The sequence below is a fragment of the Hypanus sabinus genome, chromosome 6 (genome assembly GCF_030144855.1).
Source record: "Hypanus sabinus isolate sHypSab1 chromosome 6, sHypSab1.hap1, whole genome shotgun sequence".
Lineage (NCBI taxonomy): Eukaryota > Metazoa > Chordata > Chondrichthyes > Myliobatiformes > Dasyatidae > Hypanus > Hypanus sabinus.
Window position 1 is genome coordinate 40,481,101 of NC_082711.1, and position 23,101 is coordinate 40,504,201.

Below are 23,101 nucleotides of genomic sequence, written 5' to 3' on the forward strand. Positions count from 1 at the left end.
CTGACTATTTGTGCCAATTGAGATTCGTATTTGCCATGCCGCCAATTGAAATTCTGTAGTAGTTTGTAATTTGTCCAGTTCTGAACCTTTCATTATGCTTTTTACCAAATTGATCTGTCTCAAGGCATCTTTGATTTTTCTCTCCCAAGCTTTTGATTGACTCATGCTAGAATTGCTGGGAAAATTGGATACCTTGACCTATTCGACTAGACATATTCTGCTGACATCTTGTGCACTCAGTTTATCATTTTAGTCAAATATGAGTTTAGGTTCTGTCTGAATGCTAATTGAACACTTCGCATTTTAACCATACCTAATAAATGCTTCCAAACATGATATAGTTTACACTTTTCATTTATCTACTTGGAACGTATAAGGAGCATTCAGTGATAGTAATTGCTCATTGCTTTTGCCCTAATTGCTTAGAATGCTCAACTGCAAAAGTCTTTGTATTTTTTCATATATAAAGTCAATGTTATGGTGTATTTTACATACAGTTTTTACAAAGAAATACTATGTGAAATAAGCATTATGTAAATAGAATAGTATACCTAATAAATATGGATTATTAATAGGAAATCAAGCAGAATAATTGAAACCTATCGAATGTTGAAAGGCCTTGATGGAGTAGATGTGGAGAGGATGTTTTCTATAGTGTGAGAGTGTAGAACCAGAGGAAACAGCCTTAGTATAGAAGGCAACAAGAGTGAATCTGCAGATGCTGGAAATAAATAAAAACACAAAATGCTGGCAGAACTCAGCAGGCCAGACAGCACCTATGGGAGGAGGTAGTGACGACGTTTCAGGCTGTTCCTGATGGAGGGTTTCAGCCCGAAACATTGTCACTATCTCCTCCCATAGATGCTGTCTGGCCTGCTGAGTTCCGCCAGCATTTTGTGTTTTTATTAGAATAGAAGGGCATCTGTTTAGAACGGAGATGAGGAATTTCTTTAACCAGAGAGTGGTGAATCTGTGGAAATCATTGCCACAGGCAGCTGTGGAGGCCGAGGCAGAGGTTGAGAGATTCTCGATTGGTCAGGGCATGAAGGGGTATGGGGAGAAGGCAGGAAATTGGGCCTGGTCAGAAAAATGGATTAACCATGATGAAATGGCAGAGCAGACTCAATGGGCCAAATGACCTAATACTGTTTTTATATCTTATGGTGTTATGATTTAATGTGGAATAGAGAACTCAAAAAAAGAGAGAAAAGATTTAAAGGAGTTTTACAAGCCAAGTACAATGTGGTACGTGCCTGGAATGCACTGCCGTGAGAAGTAATGGAAGCAGGTACAGAAGTGTTTAAGAAGCACTTAGGCGGAGGATAGGGCAATAAAGACCATGTGTGAACAGTTGGGATTAGTTTAAATTTGCCTCATTCTCAACGCAGGTATCGTGGGCCAAAAAGGACCTTCTCCTGTGCTGTACTGTTCTGTGTTTACTAACCTTTAAAAAAGAATGTAAAGTCCTTAAAATTTTGAAATCTATGATATTGAAATGATATTAGCAACATGAGCTCCGAAGTGGTTGAGAAATAGAGGATAGTAGTGAATGGATGCTCTTCAGTCTGGAGAGCAGTATGCAGTTATATCTTCCAATGATGAAAATTATAATCAGGCAGATACAAATAAAATGAAATGGCAAACATATAGAGGATGTGAAATGAACTGACACAACAATCTGCTGGAGAATCTCTGGGTTGACTATCATCTGTGAGAGGAAAGGAATTGTCATTGTTTCAGGTCAGCATTTCTTTCTATGGATGCTGCTCAATCCACTGAGTTCCTCCAGCATATCTTTATTAATCCAGATTCCAGTATCTGTCTCCCCTACTCCATGAAATGAGCTAAATGCTTTTGGGGGGGGCAAATGAGTGGTAATACAGTTGTGGTTTTGAAGGTCTTGCAGGAATATGAGATCTCGTAGTCAGGTGCGTATAGCCTAGAATTGAACCCTTCGGTACGCCACATCCATGTCAACTTTTTGCTGTCTGCATTATGACCATGTTTATCTAAGTACTTCTTAAATACAACAATTGAATCTGAATCCACCACCATCTCTGGCAGTATGCTTCAGATATCAACTACTGTTTAAAACAAAAACTTGCCCATAATGTCCCCTTTAAATCTCCTGCCTGTGACCTTAAAACTGTGCCATTTTGTTTTTGATATCTCTACTCGGGTTAAAAGATTTTGACTTTCCATCCTAGCTAAGCCTCTCATAATTTTATGCTTCTGCTTTTCCCCAAAACTAAAGTGCTACCATCCAATCAGATCCCATCCTACTCTCCCCAGCACACAAATATGCATTCTACACTTTATAGATAGACATACAGTGAAAATACCAGGAAGTTGTAGTAAAGCCAGAATTTGGTGATGTGAGTGCCACTTGATGGTAGAAAGAGGTTTGCATAGAATTACATCTCAGTCAAGCGGTAACTGGAGAAACTTATTCTTCTCGGAGCACATAGATTGAGGAGGGACCTGAAAATTGAAAAACATTGATAAATGCCCATTATCAGAACACTTTAGAATCAATTCTTCTTAGGCTTCTAGCCAGATACGGGTATTGATTTTAACCAACATTTTGATGACAAACTCTGCCATCTTCATCAGAGATGATGCCTGGGCATCCCATCGACAGAATTCCCTGTGAATGCGGAGCAGTGTATGTCGAAACCCCCATCAAGTAGCACAGGAGGTGTATCCATTGGGGTTACCCAGAGAAGTAGGCGGCGGCAGAACATTGCATCCGTAGTGGCCATAGGTTTGGCTTAGGCACAAAACTATTGTGCCACATCAGTGGCTTTTGGGATTGCCTGATGAAGCCATTGAAATAAAACTAGAGGAGATTAATTTTAACGAAGATGAAGGTCTCACTGTAAGTAAGAACTGGAATTCAATTGTAAACAAGGTGAGGCAGTGAAATTCATGTTGGATGAGTAACTAATCAGAAGGGATGGACAATAAAAACCACCAGACTAGACTTACGCATTGCATCATCCCTGATGAAGATGGCAGTCTGTGATCGTAACAGTTATCAGGTGGAAGCCCAACAAGACTATTCATCATGTGTGGTGGGAAAGTATGAGATACTTTTTCACATTTTACTATTTTTACAAAAATTAAGGGGAAGGATTTTTTTAATTTGCACTGTTATTTATTAACTGAAGATATCATCAAACTTGCTCTTTGGGTAACTTGCATTATTGGCAACCCTCTTTTCTCAATAACTTATCAAAAGCATAATGAGTTGAATCTTCTGTGTTTGAAGAAAGATCTCCAACCCTAAACTGATTCCATTTCTCTTTCAACAGATGTGGACAGACTTGATTATTTTTTATCATTTCTGTTTTTGTTTTAAATTTTAGCATCTGTTTTTTATTTTCAATCTCTTGATGCTAAGGTGTCCTATTCTTTTCATTTAATGTGCTGAATATCAACTGTTCATTAACCATGTTTTTCTCCCATTAATTTCCATCACCTTTATCTTGTTGCTTTCTTCCACCACATTAGATTTTTCTCCAATGCTTGTGCTATTACCATTGTGTTTATACCACTTTCCGATTCCCATCTCAAACTGCATTTTGCTTACTCTTTTACTCCACTGCACCCCAAAATTGCTTTTTATTTTCATTTCCCCTGCCCTCCTAATAATCTTGTGTAAGCTATTACACAATATCATTATGTAATATTGTGTAATCTTGTAATAAGCTAGTTGGTATGCTCTGATCCAAATCTAGTCATTAAGGGTGTGTGTACTCTTTCCTGATAAAATACAAGGGTAGAGATCCTTCATAACTATCTTCCAGTAAAGAATGATAAGTAATGCCATCCTATTAAGATACAATAAAAGTAGAGATCAAAGTTAAAATAAAACCATTTTTTATTGTGAATAAGCATTGACTTTAACTTAACATTCTGCTGAGTCAAAATTCAAGAATTTTTTTCCTAAATAAATCATCAGTCAATGATAAAAGCATACACCACTGTGGTCAATGTTATTTATTCTGTTGCTTAGCTTTAAATGTATATAACAGGATTTAGTTGCTGCAACTGCTTTCCATATATTATCTTAATTGGTTGGTCAGGAAAACACTCTTGCTCAGTAATTGATATCACTTAGAGTTAGAGAGGATAAGAGCTTAATGATGCATAATCATGTGTTAATAAGGTGATAATAACAATTGACTTGCCCAATATTGTTTGAGTTAATGGTTTAAAGATATTGTGGCTGATGGATATACTTAATGATATTTACTTAATATCAGTGAGTGTACAGGATAAAAAAGACAGTACAAAAAAAAGTGTGACTGGGTGCTGCTGTATTATGATACTGGTCCTGCAGTAAGTTAGTGACCTCAGTGTGAGGAGACATATTTTTCAATCATGAAATGTGGGTGATGATTTGGAGAGCTGTAATTCCCTTTGGACTGAGTGGTTTGCTGCATGTTTGGTGTGCGTATACAGCAGGTGCAGATTGTCTTGGATCTTGGTAGGGGTGGGTTTTTACAACAATTGTAGTTGTATGGTCTTTCTGTTTCTACTCATTTCATTTCAGATTTGAATTTGAGAGAGGTGTTGAATTCGTTTGATGGTCTTGGGTGTTTAGCCATCTTCACTACAGAACAGTGGAGGCTGAATTGTGGTACATGTTGTTCTGGGTAGTATGCAAAACAAAAGACTTCACTGTATCTAAATGCCCATGCCAGTAATAAATCCATTAGGAGCAAAATGGGCTTTTTTGGTCATAAGAGAATCTAAAGAGTATAAGGAACCAACAGGAAAGTGGAGCTGTCAAGATCAGATTAGCCGTGATAATGATAAAGCAGAAATGGTTGTGAGGGAATGTGTAGCCTTTCCTCATATTACTTGTATTGTTTTAAATTTTTATGTATTCCAACATAACATGACACTTCTGATTATGTCCACTGGATCTGTCTATGAATATTGTCATAGTTTAGAGTAACTATTAAATCCAGAATGTGCATCACCAGATATACCTTTGGTTTCCTTGTATCACTTCCTGTGCTTACTGTTTCTTTACTATTTTTGTGTCCCTGTCTCTTGCTGTTGTCTCCCTTTCTCTAGCCATTTCTAAGTGATTTGTTTATTCATTTCCTTTTATCAAGGAATAATAACCAATTTAAAAACAGGTGGCTAAAGTTTTTTAGTTACCCCTTCAGAACATCTAAAACTACTAATGAAGTACTTGAGTTCAGAATTTGATAATCACCTTAATTTCTCTTGTTTTCTCTAAAAGTGAAATGATATTAGATCTGTAAATGTTTTGAAACATGCTTAGACAATATGTTTGAGGAGGAGGATAGTAAAAGCTTCTTTAGTATGTGAATAGCAAAAAAATAGTTAAGACCAAAATTGGGGCGTTGAAGACAGAAATGGGTGAATTTATTATGAGGAACAAGGAAATGGCAGATGAGTTGAACAGGTACTTTAGATCTGTCTTCACTAGGGAAGACACAAACAATCTCCCAGATGTAATAGTGGCCAAAGGAACTTGGGTAAAGGATGAACTGAAGGAAATTTATATTAAGCAAGAAACGGTGTTGGATAGACTGTTGAGTCTGAAGGCTGATAAGTCCCTGGGACCTGATGGTCTGCATCCCAGGGTACTTAAAAGAGGTGGCTCTAGAAATCGTGGACGGATTGGTAATCATTTTACAATGTTCTATAGATTCAGGAATAGTTCCTGCTGATTGGAAGATGGCTAATGTTGTCCAGCTTTTCAAGAAAGGAGGGAGAGAGAAAACAGGAAATTATAGCCCGATTAGCCTGACATCAGTGTTGGGAAAGATGCTGGAGTCAGTTATAAAAGAGGAAATTACGACACATTTGGATAGCAGTAGAAGGATCAGTCCAAGTCAGCATGGATTTATGAAGGGAAAATCATGCTTGACTAATCTTGTGTTTTTTGAGGATGTAACAATGAAAATGGGCAAGGGAGAGCCAGTGGATGTCGTGTACCTGGACTTCCAGAAAGCTTTTGATAAAGTCCCACATAGGAGATTAGTGGGCAAAATTAAGGCACATGGTATTGGGGGCAGAGTACTGTTGACGTGGATTGAAAATTGGCTGGCTGACAGGAAACAAAGAGTAGTGATTAACGGGTCCCTTACGGAATGGCAAGCTATGACCAGTGGGGTACCGCAAGGTTCGGTACTGGGACCGCAGCTGTTTACGATATACATTAATGATTTAGATGAAGGGATTAAAAGTAACATTAGCAAATTTGCCAATGACACAAAGCTGGACGGCAGTGTGAAATGTCAGGAAGATGTTATGAGAATGCGGGGTGACTTGGACAGGTTGGGTAAATGTATAGCAGATGCAGTTTAATGTGGATAAATGTGAGGTTATCCACTTTGGTGGCAAGAACAGAAAGGCAGATTACTATCTAAATGGAGTCAAGTCAGGAAAAGGGGAAGTACAACGAGATCTAGGTGTTCTTGTACGTCAGTCAATGAAATCAAGCATGCAGGTACAGCAGGCAGTGAAGAAAGCTAATGTATGCTGGCCTTTATAACGAGGAATTGAGTATAGGAGTAAAGAGGTCCTTCTGCAGCTGTACAGGGCCCTGGTGAGACCCCACCTGGAGTATTGTGTGCAGTTTTGGTCTCCAAATTTGAGGACAGACATTCTTGCTATTGAGGGAGTGCAGCGTAGTTCGCAAGGTTAATTCCTGGAATGGCGGGACTGTCATATGTTGAAAGATTGGAGTGACTGGGCTTGTATACACTGGAATTTAGAAGGATGAGAGGGGATCTGATTGAAACATATAAGATTATTAAGGGATTGGACACGTTGGAGTTAGGAAGCATGTTCCCGCTGATGGGTGAGTCCAGAACTAGAGGCCACAGTTTAAGAATAAGGGGTAGGCCATTTAGAACAGAGATGTGGAAAAACTTTTTCCACCCAGAGAGTGGTGGATATGTGGAATGCTCTGCCTCAGAAGGCAGTGGAGGCCAAGTCTCTGGATGCATTCAAGAGAGAGTTAGATAGAGTTCTTATAGATAGCGGGGTCAAGGGATATGGGGAGAGGGCAGAAACGGGGTACTGATTGTGTATGATCAGCCATGATCACAGTGAACGGTGGTGCTGGCTAGAAGGGCCGAATGGCCTACACCTACTGTCTATTGTTTCAGAGGTGAACACCGCTTAAACACAGACTGCATCCAAAACTCAGACGTTGTCTCCACAAATAATACCGTATTATCTTAAACCTTTTGTTTTTAAGTAGTATTTAAAACCAGCTATTTAGAGTTGAGGTAGACAGATATGAACAGTTTAGTGGCAATTTCAAACCATTAGTCAGAATTCCAATAAACAGAAGGTAGCAAAATTTCAATACTAGAAATTTACAGAATCAAAAATAGTTTCCCACATGATTATTTGATAAATATTGATTTTGGTGAGCTGTTTGTTCTATTTTCATATGTAGATTTTCTGTGGTTAAGAGTTCATTGCAAATGTTTGGAATGGCAAAAGTCTTATTCTCAACACTTCAATGGGTCTACTAAATATTAAGGAATTGAAGGGAGAAATCCTGTGGGGGGGGGGGGGGTTTGCATGGAATTTGACACTGCATTGGAATTGAAAGCCTGTGGTTTATACCTGTTCTCCAGAATGCAGTCAACAGTAAAGAGATAATTGTACATCAGCCCTAAAGCTGCAGCAAAAAACTCATGTTTGTTGCATTTGCTCTGGTTTCTGTGAAATCAAAGAAAAATGTGAGCTAAGTTCTACCTGACAACCATTCCTTGCAGGGTGGAAACTGACCTTGCGATCACATTGAGAACCCATCAACAATATTAGTTTAGAGGTGAATCATTTGTGTTTCTTGCTATTTGGCAGCTGTTATTCATCCATGCATAAACCTACACCATGATAACATGACATCACTTTGGTAATCATTTGAGCATTTTGTACACATTGCTGAACATTTCTAGATTCAAACATTAAGAAAAACCTTGAATATGTCATTAAGGTGTCCATTAATAATGTTCTTGAGCAAAGTGAGAACTGGAAATTTCAATAGTTTGTTAAAAGTTTCATATATTAGTCTGCATGTGTAGGGATAAATTCTGCACATTCAGACCCACTTCTGTGGTGAACGGACTAGGTAATGGTTTGGATTGAGCACTGTTAGTCAAAATAATACAGCATGGAGAGGGCCTTTCCCTCCAGCTTTCCATGCTGACTTTGGTACCTGACAAATTTTTATTGTCATCTGCACAAGTACAAGTATGCATGCACAGGTGCAATGAAAAGTGTACTTGCAGCAATAAGTAAACCAATTCCATTTGCCTCGTATCCCTCTAAACCGCTGCTAACTATAGAGCACTAGTGGCTTCATTTATGCTGTCTGAAGAGTTCAGCGCTTTACTGCTATTAGTGAACATTTATTGATACTTTAGTGGGTATTTTTAATCTGAAAGTTTTATAGATCATTTTTATACTCCTAAATAATGTACTCAATCATTTTTCTACTAAAAAGTGCCAGTATACTGCCTTTGACAGAATCGGTTCATTCAAAGAAAAATTTCCAAAGCTTTTTTCCCCAACCATAGATGAAATGCATGTACAAAAAAGATTCCTACTTCCATCTGTGCACATTGTGCACAGTACTCACCAGACCCACAATTGAGATCAATCCAACTGGTCTTGACTAACTAACCATGACTGTGCTAGAAAAGAAATGCAGTGTGATACTAGTGCCAAGGCTGAGGTTCATGATTCTGTTTGGGAATATTCCTGTTAAAATCTGAATGTGCATACAGTAAATAGGATGATACATTTTGTAAGAATGGTGTGATATAGAATATTACTCAATTCAAGAAGCTGCATCTTTAAAACAGCCAGGTTTATTAATTAATAACTAGCCATGGTTCATATTAGAATCTAAGCTCCTTTTTCAAAAAGGAGATATTTCCCCCCCCCCCCTTTTTGTACATAAAATGTTAGCATAAGTGTTTGAGTAATTGAAGCAATAATCTCTTCAACCAATCAAAGGCTCTCAGGTCCTTCAGCTCACCATGTCTATACTAACCTTTTTACCCATCTTCCCATTTTTCCCCATTATAGTTACTTGTTTTAAAATTAATTATTGATATAGTGCGAAGTAGGCCCTTTTGACCCTTCAAGCCACACAGTACCCAGCAACCCCACAATTCCAATTGACACTAACGTAATCACAGAGCAATTTACAATGACTAATTAACCTACCTGGTACATTTTTGGAATGCGGGAACAAACTGGAGCACTCAAGGAAAACCCATGCATTCCACAGGGAGGACATGCAGATTCCTTACAGAATGATGCTGAAATTGAACTCTGAACTCCCCAAGCTGTAACGGTGTTCAGCTAACTACTACCCTACCATTGCCATCATGGCAATAGGCTTGTTTTCTTTTATGCTTTGCCTAGTTATCTTTTTAAAATGCTTAAATGTACTAATTACCCAATACCTCCATCACTGCTGATGGTGCATTCCTGATTTCAGCCAAGAACTTATCCCTTACGTCCCCTTTAGAACTCTTTCCCCTCTCCTTAAAGCTGTGCCCCTACCATGGGCAAAAGTTCATGCCTCTAATACTGTAGTTTTGTACAACTGCACTTGCCCTCAGTCATTTTCATTCCATGAAAGTCAAGCCCAGCCCATCAGTCTCTTCTCCATTACTGTTCTTCCAATCCAGGCAACATTTTAGTAAATCCTAACCTGTCCAGTACTAACATGTAATTCCTTGTGTGACAACCAGAACTCCATACAGTATTCTAAGTGCAGCCTAACCAATGCTGTATAATGTTACAACATATTGTCCCAACCCTTGTATCTTGTTCCTATGAAAGCAAGCATGCCAAGTATTACCTTACCATTTTCCACCCATTGCCACTTTCAGTGACCTGTGGACTTGGGATCTTGTGTCTCTCTCTTCAGTGTTCCTCAATGCCTTACCATTTACAGTACATGTCCTACCTACTATTTGACTTCACAAAATGCAACATGTCACATTTGTCAGCAATAATTTCTATCTTCCAGCTCTCAGGCCTATTTTCTACTTTCTATCTGATCCATAACTGCTGCTAATGCAGCTATGCATACTATTCATTTTCATGTCATCCACAAATTTGTTAATCATACCTCCACTGTATCTAAATCGTTAAACTGTATCGCAGACTGCAAAGGTCCTAGTACAGATCCTTGTACACCCCTAGTCGCAGGCTTGGAATTTTAAAAATCCTTCCGTTGCTACCCTCTGCCTTGAAACCTTGAAGACACTTCTGGCATGGTCTAGACGTACCACAGGCCAGTTTCTGTGCTGCAGTGTTCTATGGCTGTGACACTTGAAAACAGATTATCAAAAAGTCATTGTTATAGATGCATTGACATTTGGGTGACATATCTTCATCTTGAGGCTGCAAATTAGAGCTTTGATAACTGAAAGCAACTCGGCAGTAGATGAAGCAGTTCAATCAAGTATGGTCTGGAAGTTTGAACAGAAGTACATTGATCTCGGGGCTGGGAAGATTACCAGAAACTGGTGAGGCTGTGTGGACAGATGGGTCTTGAGGAATAAGATTTAAAATTTAATGTATTGCTTAACTGGGAGTTAGAATAATGACCAGAAATTCACAAGTCTAGTGGTAACAGGCATTAATGAGTGTTTCAGTAGTGGGCCACTTAAGAATACAATTATAATGAAACTAACAGCTCATGCAGGTTAGCTTGTTATATGTACACTGATTTGGCAATAATTAGGTTAGAAGATTTGTTGATATAAATCTGTTTATGTACGGATTCGGAGTGAGGAAAATTTGCATGCTGTCTATACAGATCAATTCATTACAACAGTGCATTGAGGTCGCACAAGATAAAACAATATGAGTGCAGAATAAAGAGTTACAATACAGAAAAAGTGCAGCACCGGTAAACAGATGCAGAACCATAACAAAATAGATTGTGACATTAGAGTCCATTTTAATCATATAGGGAACCATTCATTAGAATTAGAATAGTGGGATAGTCTCTGTCCTTGAGCTTGCTGGTGCGTGCTTTTAGGCTTTGTATTTTCTGCCTAAGTACAGGGGTTGGAGAGATTGTCAATGGGGGGGGTGGGCTCCTGGATACTGGCTGCTTTATTAAGAATCAAGATGTGGTTATAGAGGCCATGGAGAGAGAGGAGGAAATACTGATTGACCTGTCCACATCTCCCTGCAGCTTCTTGTGGTCATAGCCAAAGCAGTTGGCAAATCTGGTCGTGATGCATCTGGATAGGACGCCTTCTATGATTCACAGATTTAAAAATTGCTGAGTGTCAAAGGGAATATGCCAAATTTCTTTAATCACCTGATGAAGTAAGAGGTGCTAGTGAGTTTTCTTGGCTGCAGTGTCAGCATGGTTGGAGCAGGATAGGCTATTTGATGATATTTATTCCTTGGAGTCTGAAGCTCTTAACTCTGACTTCAGAACTATTGATGTAAACAGCAGTATGTGTGCCACCCCTTTCTGAAGTCAACGACCAGTTCTTTTGTTTTGCTGGCATTGAGAAAGAGATGGTTGTCGTGACTCCAGTGTCACTTGACTCCATCTCCTTCCTGTACTCTTGCATTGTTATTTTAGATATGGGACACTGTGGTAGTGTCACTTGCAAACTTGTAGATGGAGCTAAAGCAGAATCTAGCCACATAGTTGTGAGTGTACAGGAATTAGAGGGGGCTGAGGACAATGTTTTGGGCACCAGTGCTGAAGGTAATTGAGCAGAAGTGTTGCTTTCTATCTCTACTGATTGTAGTCTGTTGGTCAGGTTTACAAGTTTGGAATAATAGTATTGAAGGTGGAGTTGTAGTCAATAGTAAAAACAAGTTAATATAAGTGTCTTTATTGTCCAGATGCTCCAGAAATGAGTGTAGGGCCAGAGAAATATTTGCCATAGACCTGTTTCATTGATAAGCGAATTGCAGTACATGGAGGGATAGTGCTACAAGATTCTACTTGAATGAAGAACAAACATCTTGTGCTTTCTGTGAGTGGGTAGAAAGCCAATCACAACTCTCTGCATTTTAATGAGTTGTTAAATGATGCATAAAATACAACTGAAATTCTAATGACTCGAAGTGCTACTCTTTTACTTAGTTTAGAATGATGTCATCTGCATGACTGTAATCTTAACAGCAAATTCAAGGTGACTTTGTTTACATTTCCTCAGCTTCCTTTTTAATGCACAGTATTTACATTAATTCAAACAATTTTCTCAAAAAGCTCTGTTAGTGAGGTTGTTGAGCTTGAAAGCTGAGAATTCCGGGAACTTGGTGATTAATGTCTTAAAAAAATTGAAGGATGGCCCTTTAAAGATTGATGGTCTGGTAATTATATTTTATCAGTTTCTTAGATTGTGAATTGGTGTTAGCAAAGGTGGCCCCACTATTTAAGGAAGGAAAGAAATCTATGGTGGGGGGAATGCTGGGATTTATGATAAAGAATGTGTTAATAAGACACCTTGAAAAAAGTAATAGGATTGAGTAGAATTGGCATTAATTTTTTAGGATATGACAGAAGTGATGAGAAGGAGCCAGTAGATGTGTATTTGGATTTCAGAAAGTTGAACACAGGAGGTTGGTTAACGAGGTTAAAGCACATAGAGTTGGGAGGAATATATTTAAGAGAATTGAAAACTGTTAAGAATGGGAGTCAATGGATCATTCTGAGGTTGAGTTATGACCAGAGAGGTGCTTTGAGGAATGAAAGGTCGAGGAGGAAAGAAATTATTCATGGTCTATTTTATTGATTTAGCTGATTCTAAACTTTTGAGAAATAGTATTGTTTCCTGACTGAGGAACCTTGCATCAGGAAGCAGGCTTTAGGAACAAGAAAAGTCTTAAGGCTGAAACGAGGTGAAATTTCTTCATTTGGTGATTCTTTGGAATTCTGTATCCTGGTCATGGAACAATCGTGTTCTCAAAACAAAGGGATACATCTCTCGTTATTAAAGGAATTGAGGGATATGGGGAAAATGTTGAAAAATAGTACAAAGGTAGATTAGACAAATATGAAAAATTCATATGTTAGAACTTAATTTATGATCCCATAACATCCCAAGTATTAGTTGATTACTCCTAATTTGATGAGGACTAACTGATGGGATTTTATGTTTACTCAGTGGTTGCAGTAACTTGTATGAAGGTCATTCTAATCAGCAGGTTTTTAATGTGTGTTTTTTGTCTTGGTGTTCTCTTTCCCTACTCTCCAGAATATTTAATACCCATTTCATAATCAGATGTGTAAATTAAATCTAGTTGTACAGAGATGACAGGTTAATTTGCTAAATTGCTTTCGGAAAAACTATCCTGGTAACCATATCAAAGCAATATTTACAAAAGTGTTGATTCTGGTGCACTTATGTTTAGAGTCCAGATGTTTCTGAAAATGGCAGATGCTTCTTGCATCAGTTTTACTTTTGCATCAAATTTGCCTTAATAAATTGATTTGTGTTCAGCATTTACAGCAGAACAATACCAGCAACATCAACAGCAACTAGTACTGATGCAGAAACAACAACTTGCACAGATTCAGCAGCAGCTAGCACATAGTAATTCAGGCTCCAATTCTTCACAGGTAAGCACTGTTCAATTAAATACTACTTTAGCAACTGTGTGACATTGAATTGTTCTTACTTTTTTAAAAAAAGTATACAGTCAGTCCTCCTGATCCACGGGTTCCGCATGTGCGGATTCAACCAACTGCAGATCGGGAAAACCCAGAAGTTCTCTCTCCAGCACTTGTTGCTTGAGCACTGTTCGCTTTGCGTCTCATACAGACTTTTTTCTTGTCATTATTCCTGAAACAATACAGTATAACAACTATTTACGTAGCATTTACATTGTATTAGGTATAATAAGTAATCTAGAGATGATTTAAAGTATACGGGAGGATGTGCATAGGTTATATGCAAATACTACACCATTTATATAAAGGGACTTGGGCATCCACAATTTTTTGGTATCCGCGGGGGATCCTGGAACCAATCCCCCGCAGATAAGGAGGGCCAACTGTACTTTAAATACAGTATCATAACAAAAACTTCTATTGTTACATGTGACTTAAGATTGATAACTTTATATTATACAAAACTTTGAAGGAAATTGTGTCAAGGTGAATTATTAACAGTAGAGAAATACAGAAACTTGGGTTTGATTGACAATTGAAATTGTATCTATATTGATGTATAATCAGTTTTTAATTCACTACTGCGGCAAGATTGGAGAAGTTATATTTTCAGGATTAGAATTGTCACTTAAATCGTGATTAAAAAGAGGAACTGTTTTGTTAGGCAGTGAAGTAGTGTATAAATTAATATTTTGGAAGACTGTGCATATTCTTGTACAAGTGGGGCAATTGCTGCAGCTTTCAGCAATGTTATTTTTGACTGTGAGCTCAATGCTGCCAAAAAAAAAAGTGCCTGTTGAAGCAATGGAAAACGTGCAGCAAAAGTCATCTCAGAACTCCGTCATCATTTCTATGATCTTTGAATATTAAATGAAATTAGACAGTAACCATATGTTCATAATTACTTAGTTCTGCATAAATTTCATAGAATACAAACAATAGAAATATTTCTGACGTGGTGATCTATTTAAAAATCAATTACATTTGTTTACAATAATTCTTATTTATTGTATAATTTCTTATACAACAGGGTTCTGTTTCAAAAACATTGGATTCAGTCAGCGCACAATTTGCAGCCTCGGCTTTAATGACATCTGAACAACTGATGGCGTTCAAAGCAAAGGAGGAGGCAGTGCTTGGAATCAATGGTGTCCTCCAAGCCTCAGGTAAATCTAGATGATCACAAAATGAAATACTTTTGGAGGTGAATGGAGAGAGAGATCATATTTTCAGAAATGTAAAGGAATATGTTAAAATTTACATTATAGAGAATTTGTTATTCTCATCCAGCCTTTTGACTATATTGAGTAACTTTTTTTTAATATGGTTGCTATATTTTTGGCATTCAAATGTGGAGAAAAATACTTCAAGCTCATTGCTGTGGTTGGCATAGTAGTGTAGTAGTTAGCACAACACTTTACAACCACAGTCGGTGATTGAGGTTCAATTCCTGCCACTGTCTATAAGGAATTTTATGTTCTGCCTGTGACTACAAGTTTCCTCCGGGCACTGTGATTTCCTTCCACACTCCAAAAATATATGGGCATGTTGTGTTGCGCTTGAAGCACATCTTCAGATTGCGTTGGTTGGAGATGCAAGTGATACATTTCACTATATTTCAATGTATGTGTGTCAAATGAAGCTAAATATTATAAGAGTGAGACTAATTGTTCTCCATTTACTTACATATAAACAATATAGCAACCTGTGTTGGAGTATAATTTAATGTCCCAAAAGCTTTGCCCTTCCACTATGACAAAAATAAAGCACTAACCAGCAGGCAAATTTGGTTAGAGGCTAAACATATCATTGACTTGAATCTTGCCCATTTAGCCTGAAGAACACTTCACAAAGTAACTGTTAAATTACAGCCAACTAAAGGCATGTTTAACAACTGATGCTATTCATACCTTCAGCTAATTACAGCCATTTTTATTTTAACCGCTCAAAGATTTCATGCATGTTTTACAATTTTTAAGAGCAGCTTATTTTCATTTCTGTAATGGTATACCCTGTATAATGCTTAAACAGTATTTAAATTAGTTTTCCATCCCAACTTCAGACATCTAATTTAAAAATGGAAGATCAGCAGACAAATACTATAAAATGCAATTTAATTGTGCTGGGTTTGATTGAACTTGGGGAATAAAATTGCTACTTAAAGATTGGTGAATTGGAACTGTTCTTGTTTGAAAGAAGCAAGCAGGTAACCAGAAAACCTGCTGAGTTTCTCCAGCATCTTGTGTGTTGCTCTGGATTTTCAGCATCTGTAGAATCTCTTGTGGAAATCATGCTTTGCAGCAATGACCTTTTTAAATGTAGGCTTAGTATTTTATCTTGGGGGTTTGGGGAATTACATGTTAGAGATATTCATTGACAAATGCTCTGAGAAAACAATAATCACATTTCTGGAGGAGCCCAGTCTTTGAACCTTTCTGAGTATTATCAGTACTTGAATGTGACAAAGCTTTTAAAAGCCTTTCCTTAATCCTTCGACAAGGCAGAACAAATGTAATTGGGACTTTGTTGTGTTATTTGATATATTTGCTTGCTTTAACCTTCAGTGGCACATACTCCTTTAGTGTGCAGTGAAATAGATGAAATATGAATTTGTGGGTCATAATGCCTTCCCAAATGCAAATACACCAACATTAATTCAGATCATTTCATTGATTGTTTCTTGCCCTGATCTTGAGATCATGCAAATGTTCTAGTTCTGTTTTATTTTTATTTACAGGATCGTACAAGGGCTTACACCTCACTAGTACCACACCTACAGCACTTGTACAAACCAGTCAATCGTCATCATCAGCAGCAGGTTCAACCTTACTGCCTTCCTGCAGCAACACACAGACAGCAACTTCCCATAGTGCACTGAGTCACCATGGAAATACTATGAACTCAAGTCCTCAGGTTTTGCTTGGCAACAGCCTTCGCATAGGTGTACCCAGCTCAGTAGCTGCTGTTAATTCTGTCACCAGTCTGAATGCACGTCATATACCACGAACTTTAAATAATGTTCCAACAGCTGCCTTAAAACTGGCTTCAGCAGCAAATTGTCAGATGCCCAAGGTTACAGGCTCCACATCCATGGACGGAGTACCAAGGTAAGCTCTATTCTCAAATTGAGATCTCTTAAGTTCTTAAAAAAAACATTCTCAAAGTTAGTAGTTGTAATTTAATATTCAAGGCTTGGTTTCAAGTTGGTTCAGTTTTACAAGAAAAGGTATGCCCTTAACAGCTTGTTTCCATGTGTGCTGTAGTAAAGATTAATTGTCTGGATGGTAACTTTTTACATTCAAGCACTCTCCCCATCTAGCATTGCCTATAGCTGATAGTGGGTCGGGTGGGGAGGGGGAGATAAATATGTGAAACCAGTGGGATTTATTAAAGGTAAGAAATTCTGAAAGTCTTTAGTTATAATAATTCCCCTCTACAAATACTATATGTTTAATTTACAGATTTTCCCTTTAATTACCAATCATGCAGCCCTTTTACAAATTGGAGTCATCGTTTCAGTCTGTCACCCAGTTGCAACATTCCTCATAATTCTCAGATTCATAGAAAATGCAATCTGCTTCTTTAATGGAATGCATTTAATTGCAAGAATGATCTCCATTTGATTGCGATTAATCATTGTAACATTTCTATTGCTTCTGTGTACTGGTCTCAACCATGTGCATGAAAACACTACTCACTACAGAAATTGATGTTGGGCTCAAATAATCATGGAGGAAAAATCTGTACCAGTTCCCCATAACCATGAATTCTTTGATTTGTCAAGTATTAATATATCTCCACTTCAAACATATCTGGCTTTCACAATGCTTGAAGCAGAGTACTGTATTCAAGAGATTTGTTATCCTCTGTCAGAAGAAATTTCTGTGCCCCTCAATTTTAAGTGACTATGACTAACCTTATTTTTGCAGCTATGACCCCTTTAACTCTCCCACCAGCGAAAATACCTCAGTATCTACCCCATCAAGCCCACATATCTTTTATGTTTGAATATGGTCATTCTTTTAAACTGCAAGAAATATAGACTGGAACTGTTCAACCTTTCTTTCTAGGACAATACCCTGTCCCAGGAATTTGTCTAGTGAATCTCCTTTGGGTTGCCTCCAATGCTACAATATCCTATTTTTAGTTAAATAGACCAAAGCTGTACATATTATTCTGAGTGTGGTCTGTACAACTGGAACAAGACCACACTATAGTTAAAACACTAATTTCCTCACTATATAGGCTGATACACCATTTTCCTACTTATCAAATTGTTTACATTTTGTGACTTATATACTAGAACACTGGGATGCCTCTGACCTTTGCCCTGTAGAACTTGTGCATCCAGGATGATCTGCACAAAGTACTAAAGACGTACCAGCACTTACTAAACCGTACCCTAATGAACATGACCAGCTTTGAGAACAGGTGGTGTGGTGGAAGAGAAATAGTAGAAAATGCATGCATATGATTTAGTTGTTTTTATCCATAAGATATAGGGAACAGACTTGGGCTGTTTGGCCCATTGAGCTTACTCCATCTTTCCATTATGGCTGATATATTATGCCTCTCAACCCTATTCTCTTGCCTTCTGCCTATAACCTTTGACATCCTTGCTAATCAACAGCCTATCAGTCTCCTTTTTAAATAATACCCAATGATTGGCCTCCACAGTTGTCTGTGGCAGTGAATTCCACAGAGTCATCATCCTCCAGTTAAAGAAATTCCTCCTAATAGGAAACATCCTTTCCACATCAACTCTATCTCGGCCTTTCAATATTGGATAAATTTAAATGAGAACCCCCTCGTTCTTTTAAACTCCAGTGAGTACAGGTCCAGAACCATTCCAAGGGGACTCCCAAGACCCCTTTTACCTCTGATTTTTGAATTTGCTTCCTCTTTAGAACATAATCTATGCCTTCATTCCTTATGCCAAATTACTTGACCATACATTTCTCTACACTATATTCTATCTGCCTCTTATTTGCCCCCTCTCCTAAAATGACCAAGTCCTCTGGAGACACTCTGCTTCCTGAACACTACCTGCCCCTCCACCTGTCTTTATATCATCGCAAACTTGGCCACAAAGCCATCCATTCCATAATCCAAATCATTGTAACATGAAAAGAAGTGGTCCCAACACAGACCCCTTCAGAAAACTAGTAGTCACCAGAAAAGGCGCACTTTATTCCCACTCTTTGCCTGCTGCTAGTCAGCCAATCTACTACCTATGCTAGTATTTTTCTTGTAATACCACGGACTCTTGACTTATTTAGCAGCCTTGTGCAGAGCATTGTCAAAGGCCTTGGAAAATCCAAGTAAGCACCATCCTTTGGCTATCCTGACTATTATTTCCTCAAAGAATTCCAACAGATTTGTCAGACAAGATATCTTCTGAAGGAAATAATGCTGACATTGACCAATTCCATAATGGACCCCAACATCTTCCCAACCACTGGGGTCAGGCTAATTGGCCTATACTTTATTTTCTTTTGCCTCAACCCTTTCTTAAATATCAAAGTGACATTTGCAATTTTCCGGTCCTCTGGAAACCTTTACAGAATCTTAATGATTATTGAAAGATCACTACTAATGCCTCCATAATCTCTTCAGTTACCTCTTTCAGAATCCTGGAGTACAGTCTGTCTGGTGGAGGTGACTTAACTGCCTTCAGACCTTTCACCTTCCTAAGCATCTCCTTAGTAATAGCAATTACACTCACTTCTGCGTTCTGATGGTCTTGAATGTCTGGCATACTGCTAGTGTCTTCCAAAGTGAAGACTGACACGAAATACTTAATAAGTAGTCCACCATTTCTTTGCAGCCCACCCCCAATTACTGCCTCTCTAGTGTCATTTTCTAGCAGTCAAATATCCACTCTCACCTCTCTTATATATCTGATAAAAACTTTTGGTACCCTCATTATTATTGGCTAGCTTACCTTCATATTTCAAAGTTTAGTAGTCTCTGATTAGGATTGGCGATAGTGAGTCGCTTCATAAAACTACTTTTTATGACATCAAAAATAATCTTCACAAAGCAATGAAATATCTCTAGATTATCTGAAAGACATTTATTCATTCATTTGGGAAATCAACCAAATGAATTGGGCCTAATAAAGCTGTTCAGTATTTAAAATTAAGGAAGCCTAAACTGTTTTCTACACCTTGATGTAGTTTGTTTAAATATTAAGCTTACCTTTGAAACAAAATTTTGTATTATAGCTTCCCCTTTATATACATATCAAGAGTATGACATAATCTTTGATCCTTTCAAAGCATTATACACAACAAATGCAATTACATTGTAGTCTTATATTTCTTGAAAAAGATGACAATAATGCAAAAAAAAAATTCTCTCAATTGGACCTGCCATTCCCAAAATGTTTTTGAATAGGTTACTTTGTGGAAATTGAATCCTGTTTAGGGAAAAATGGAGGGCTGTAATGGTAATGGCATAATTTTTGATCAGTACCCTTTCTTAAAATGGCAAGGGTCAGTGAGGATTTGATAAACTTGCTTTAAGAAGGTGATGAACTCAAAAGTTTATTGTCACCAAAACTCAACATTAAGTGGGGAGAAACCTCTTCCATACGGGTTCTGAAAATTTGATATTGGTCATAATTCTTTATTGGTTTGAATTTTTTTATAAAGGGTACTGATGATGACTCGCTCTTTAAACATCACACCTGCAGGAAGTGTCTCTCCATAAACACGTCACTGGCTCTGCAATTCATAGCGCCATAGAGACGTGATGTTGCCACCCAGAAGGTGAAATAGGAGTCATAAATGGAGACTTTACTACAGCACATCGGGAAACTTTATGGGTAGGAGCAGGAGGTTGGGAGGCAAGTAAAGTGCTTTTGTTTTTTTAAAATATTTTTTAAGTGAGCAGTTGGATCATTTCCCTTTTTCATAGGAAAAGGTTGTTTTCATTTTTAAATCTTTATAGTTGTCATAGATTCAGAAATACAATTTGACATAAAAGCCATTAAATTTATAGCTCATTTTGGAAATTTGAAGACCATGATCCAGTAAGTCTTATGATTTTCTATTTTGGTATGAAAATGTTATCCATGGTTGTACCTTAAAGCATGAATGTTCCTATCTTTTAAATGTTTGTGCAGCTGATTACGAAGTGCTTTAGTCTTACATTGCTTCAGTCTCAAAACAGTGCAACTAAATAAAATATCAAGATCATTGAAAATCTTTGTATGTATAATGTGGTTAGCAATAAGTTAAAGAAAACTTGTCTGCAGTATACCAAGATGGAACACAAAATGGAAATTCCTTCAAGGAAGATTCAGAAAGGATAATTGTCTCCACCCTGTGTATATTTTTGTGCATTCCTCATTTATAATGAAACAAATATGTAGGACAGGTAAATTATTTAATAAAAATGTAAACCAGTGAAAGCAGAATGAATGGAAAACATCTGGAAAGGTTACAATGTGACACAGTTCATATCCAAGTCAATAGATCACTACGTAGCTAAGATTGGTGTTATAAAATCAATTTGTCCGGCAGTTATTCAGTGCATATTTTGTTTGAGCAATGGAGACAATGCAGGCAGCTTTTCCTAAATTGACCTATCAGGATATTTTCCCCATCTCAAGATAATGGGATAAGGGGCTTCATATAGGTGAGACAGTGGGATCGGGATATGTTAGATAGGGCAGTAAAACACTGATCTTTCCAAGATGCTTGCATATGTTTGCTTTGTGGGAATCAGAATCTAATGAAGTCCTGTTATATTTAATATTTTGACCTAATTCTTTTAAGGTTCAGAGAGTCTAAACTGTTTATTTGGCAATTCTTTAGCTAAGGTATTATGTACACTTTGGAAGATTTATGATAAATGGTTAACATTATTGACAGCATCCAACAGCAACCCTAAAGTGGATTTTAAGTAATTTATGATGTATTGAATCAGATTTCATTACATAAGAACTAGGATTAGGAGCAAACATGGGCCATCTAGGCCTTTAAGTATATTTTGCCAGTCATCAAGATCATGCTAATATACTTCAATGCCTTTTTTTTGCATAAGTTCTATATCCATGGTCCTCCTAAGGTTACAAAGATTCAGCATCCTCTGAACAAATTTCTCCTTGCTTTAATCCTAAATGAGCCATCATATTGTGAGTTGACCCCTGATTGTAGATTGCTTAACAGGCAAATTATTATCCCCATATCTACCCTGCCAAACTCTCTAGGAATCCTGTGTTTTAAAGAGAATTGACATACAGTGTACTTGCTCATGCAATCCTCCCATCACAGGTGATAATGTGTCCTGACTTTACTGAATTGATGAAATTAGTACAACCATTCTGGTTTCTTCATTGCTGGCTCAGTTTACATGGGAATATCCAAATCCAGTTTTTATGATGTCCATTAATCTAATATAGGGTGTAACCAGCTACACTTCAAATTAACTAGGAGATAAAATCCATCTGTCAGTCACAATCAGCTACTGTTTTTGAGTCCTGAAAAGGCCCTCTAAAGAGAAAAAATTACAAACTCCTTGAGAAATTCAGTGGGTCAAGCAGCAAATGTGTTGTAAAAGAAACTGCTGTGGCCCTGTACCGGGATGGATTTCAACCCTAAACATTGAAAATTCCTTTCCCTTCCCTGCCCCTCTCATCCCCCACAGATGCTGCTCTACAGAACCCTCTAGAAAAAATAAAATTGAATTAGAAAATTTCCCATGTGTATTGCCATAATGGTTATAAAACTTGGCATTTTTCATCAACGACAGACCTCACCTCAGATCTTGTGTACAAATATTGCAGGCCTTTATGGTTCATTCTTGATTGAAGTTGAAAAGTATGTTTGTGAAAAGCTCTGTTTGTAGATGATGATTGACTTCAAGGGATTCTGTGTTGGGATAATTGATTATACAACCGCTGGGTCCAAGTCCATTTTGCAAATACAGTACAGCACATTTTTGATTATTGTCCTTTTGTGTTACGAAATCTAATTGTGCTCAAATGCTTGCAACTGTGAGATTGATTTTATAGAATAAGCCGCTGTTAGCCTTAACTTTCAATTTATATTTCATCTGTCTTTAGATTACCAGTTTAGTTTTATTTATCTTGTGTCGAGAGGAACTGTAAATGGATAGAAGATCCTAAAAAGTTGCAGAAGTCAGTTGATGTTTGACTTAATACTAAAGTAGTAGCAATGTTACATGAAAAAAAGAGGAAGATATCACAAATCACTGACATGAATATGTTGAGGATTGGGTGGTTAATTTGCAAGCATAGTAATATCTGGTCAGTAGAGTCATGAAAAAGCTTGAATGCAAATTAAGGACACAACAAAATCTTGTGTTGGTGCATAATGTCAGATAGAGAAAGGCATTTTAAAATGAATTATTGCTAGCAATCTAAACTTGGAAACATTTCATGAAAACGTGGGT

General features: G+C 37.5%; 1 protein-coding gene across 3 annotated transcripts in view; it reads left to right on the forward strand.

Moving 5' to 3' along the window:
* The window catches only part of LOC132395410 (enhancer of polycomb homolog 1-like), a 189,795-nt gene that overhangs the window by 165,284 nt on the left and 1,410 nt on the right, over nt 1-23,101 (forward strand). For 2 of the 3 annotated variants that reach the window (XM_059971956.1, XM_059971954.1), the window contains 3 exons: nt 13,509-13,627; nt 14,709-14,844; nt 16,416-16,785. In XM_059971956.1, coding sequence (XP_059827939.1) covers nt 13,509-13,627; nt 14,709-14,844; nt 16,416-16,785 — 625 coding nt within the window. Of the gene's footprint in view, nt 1-13,508; nt 13,628-14,708; nt 14,845-16,415; nt 16,786-20,334; nt 20,522-23,101 lie in introns of those variants that run through there. The other variant, XM_059971955.1, reaches the window with a different exon arrangement.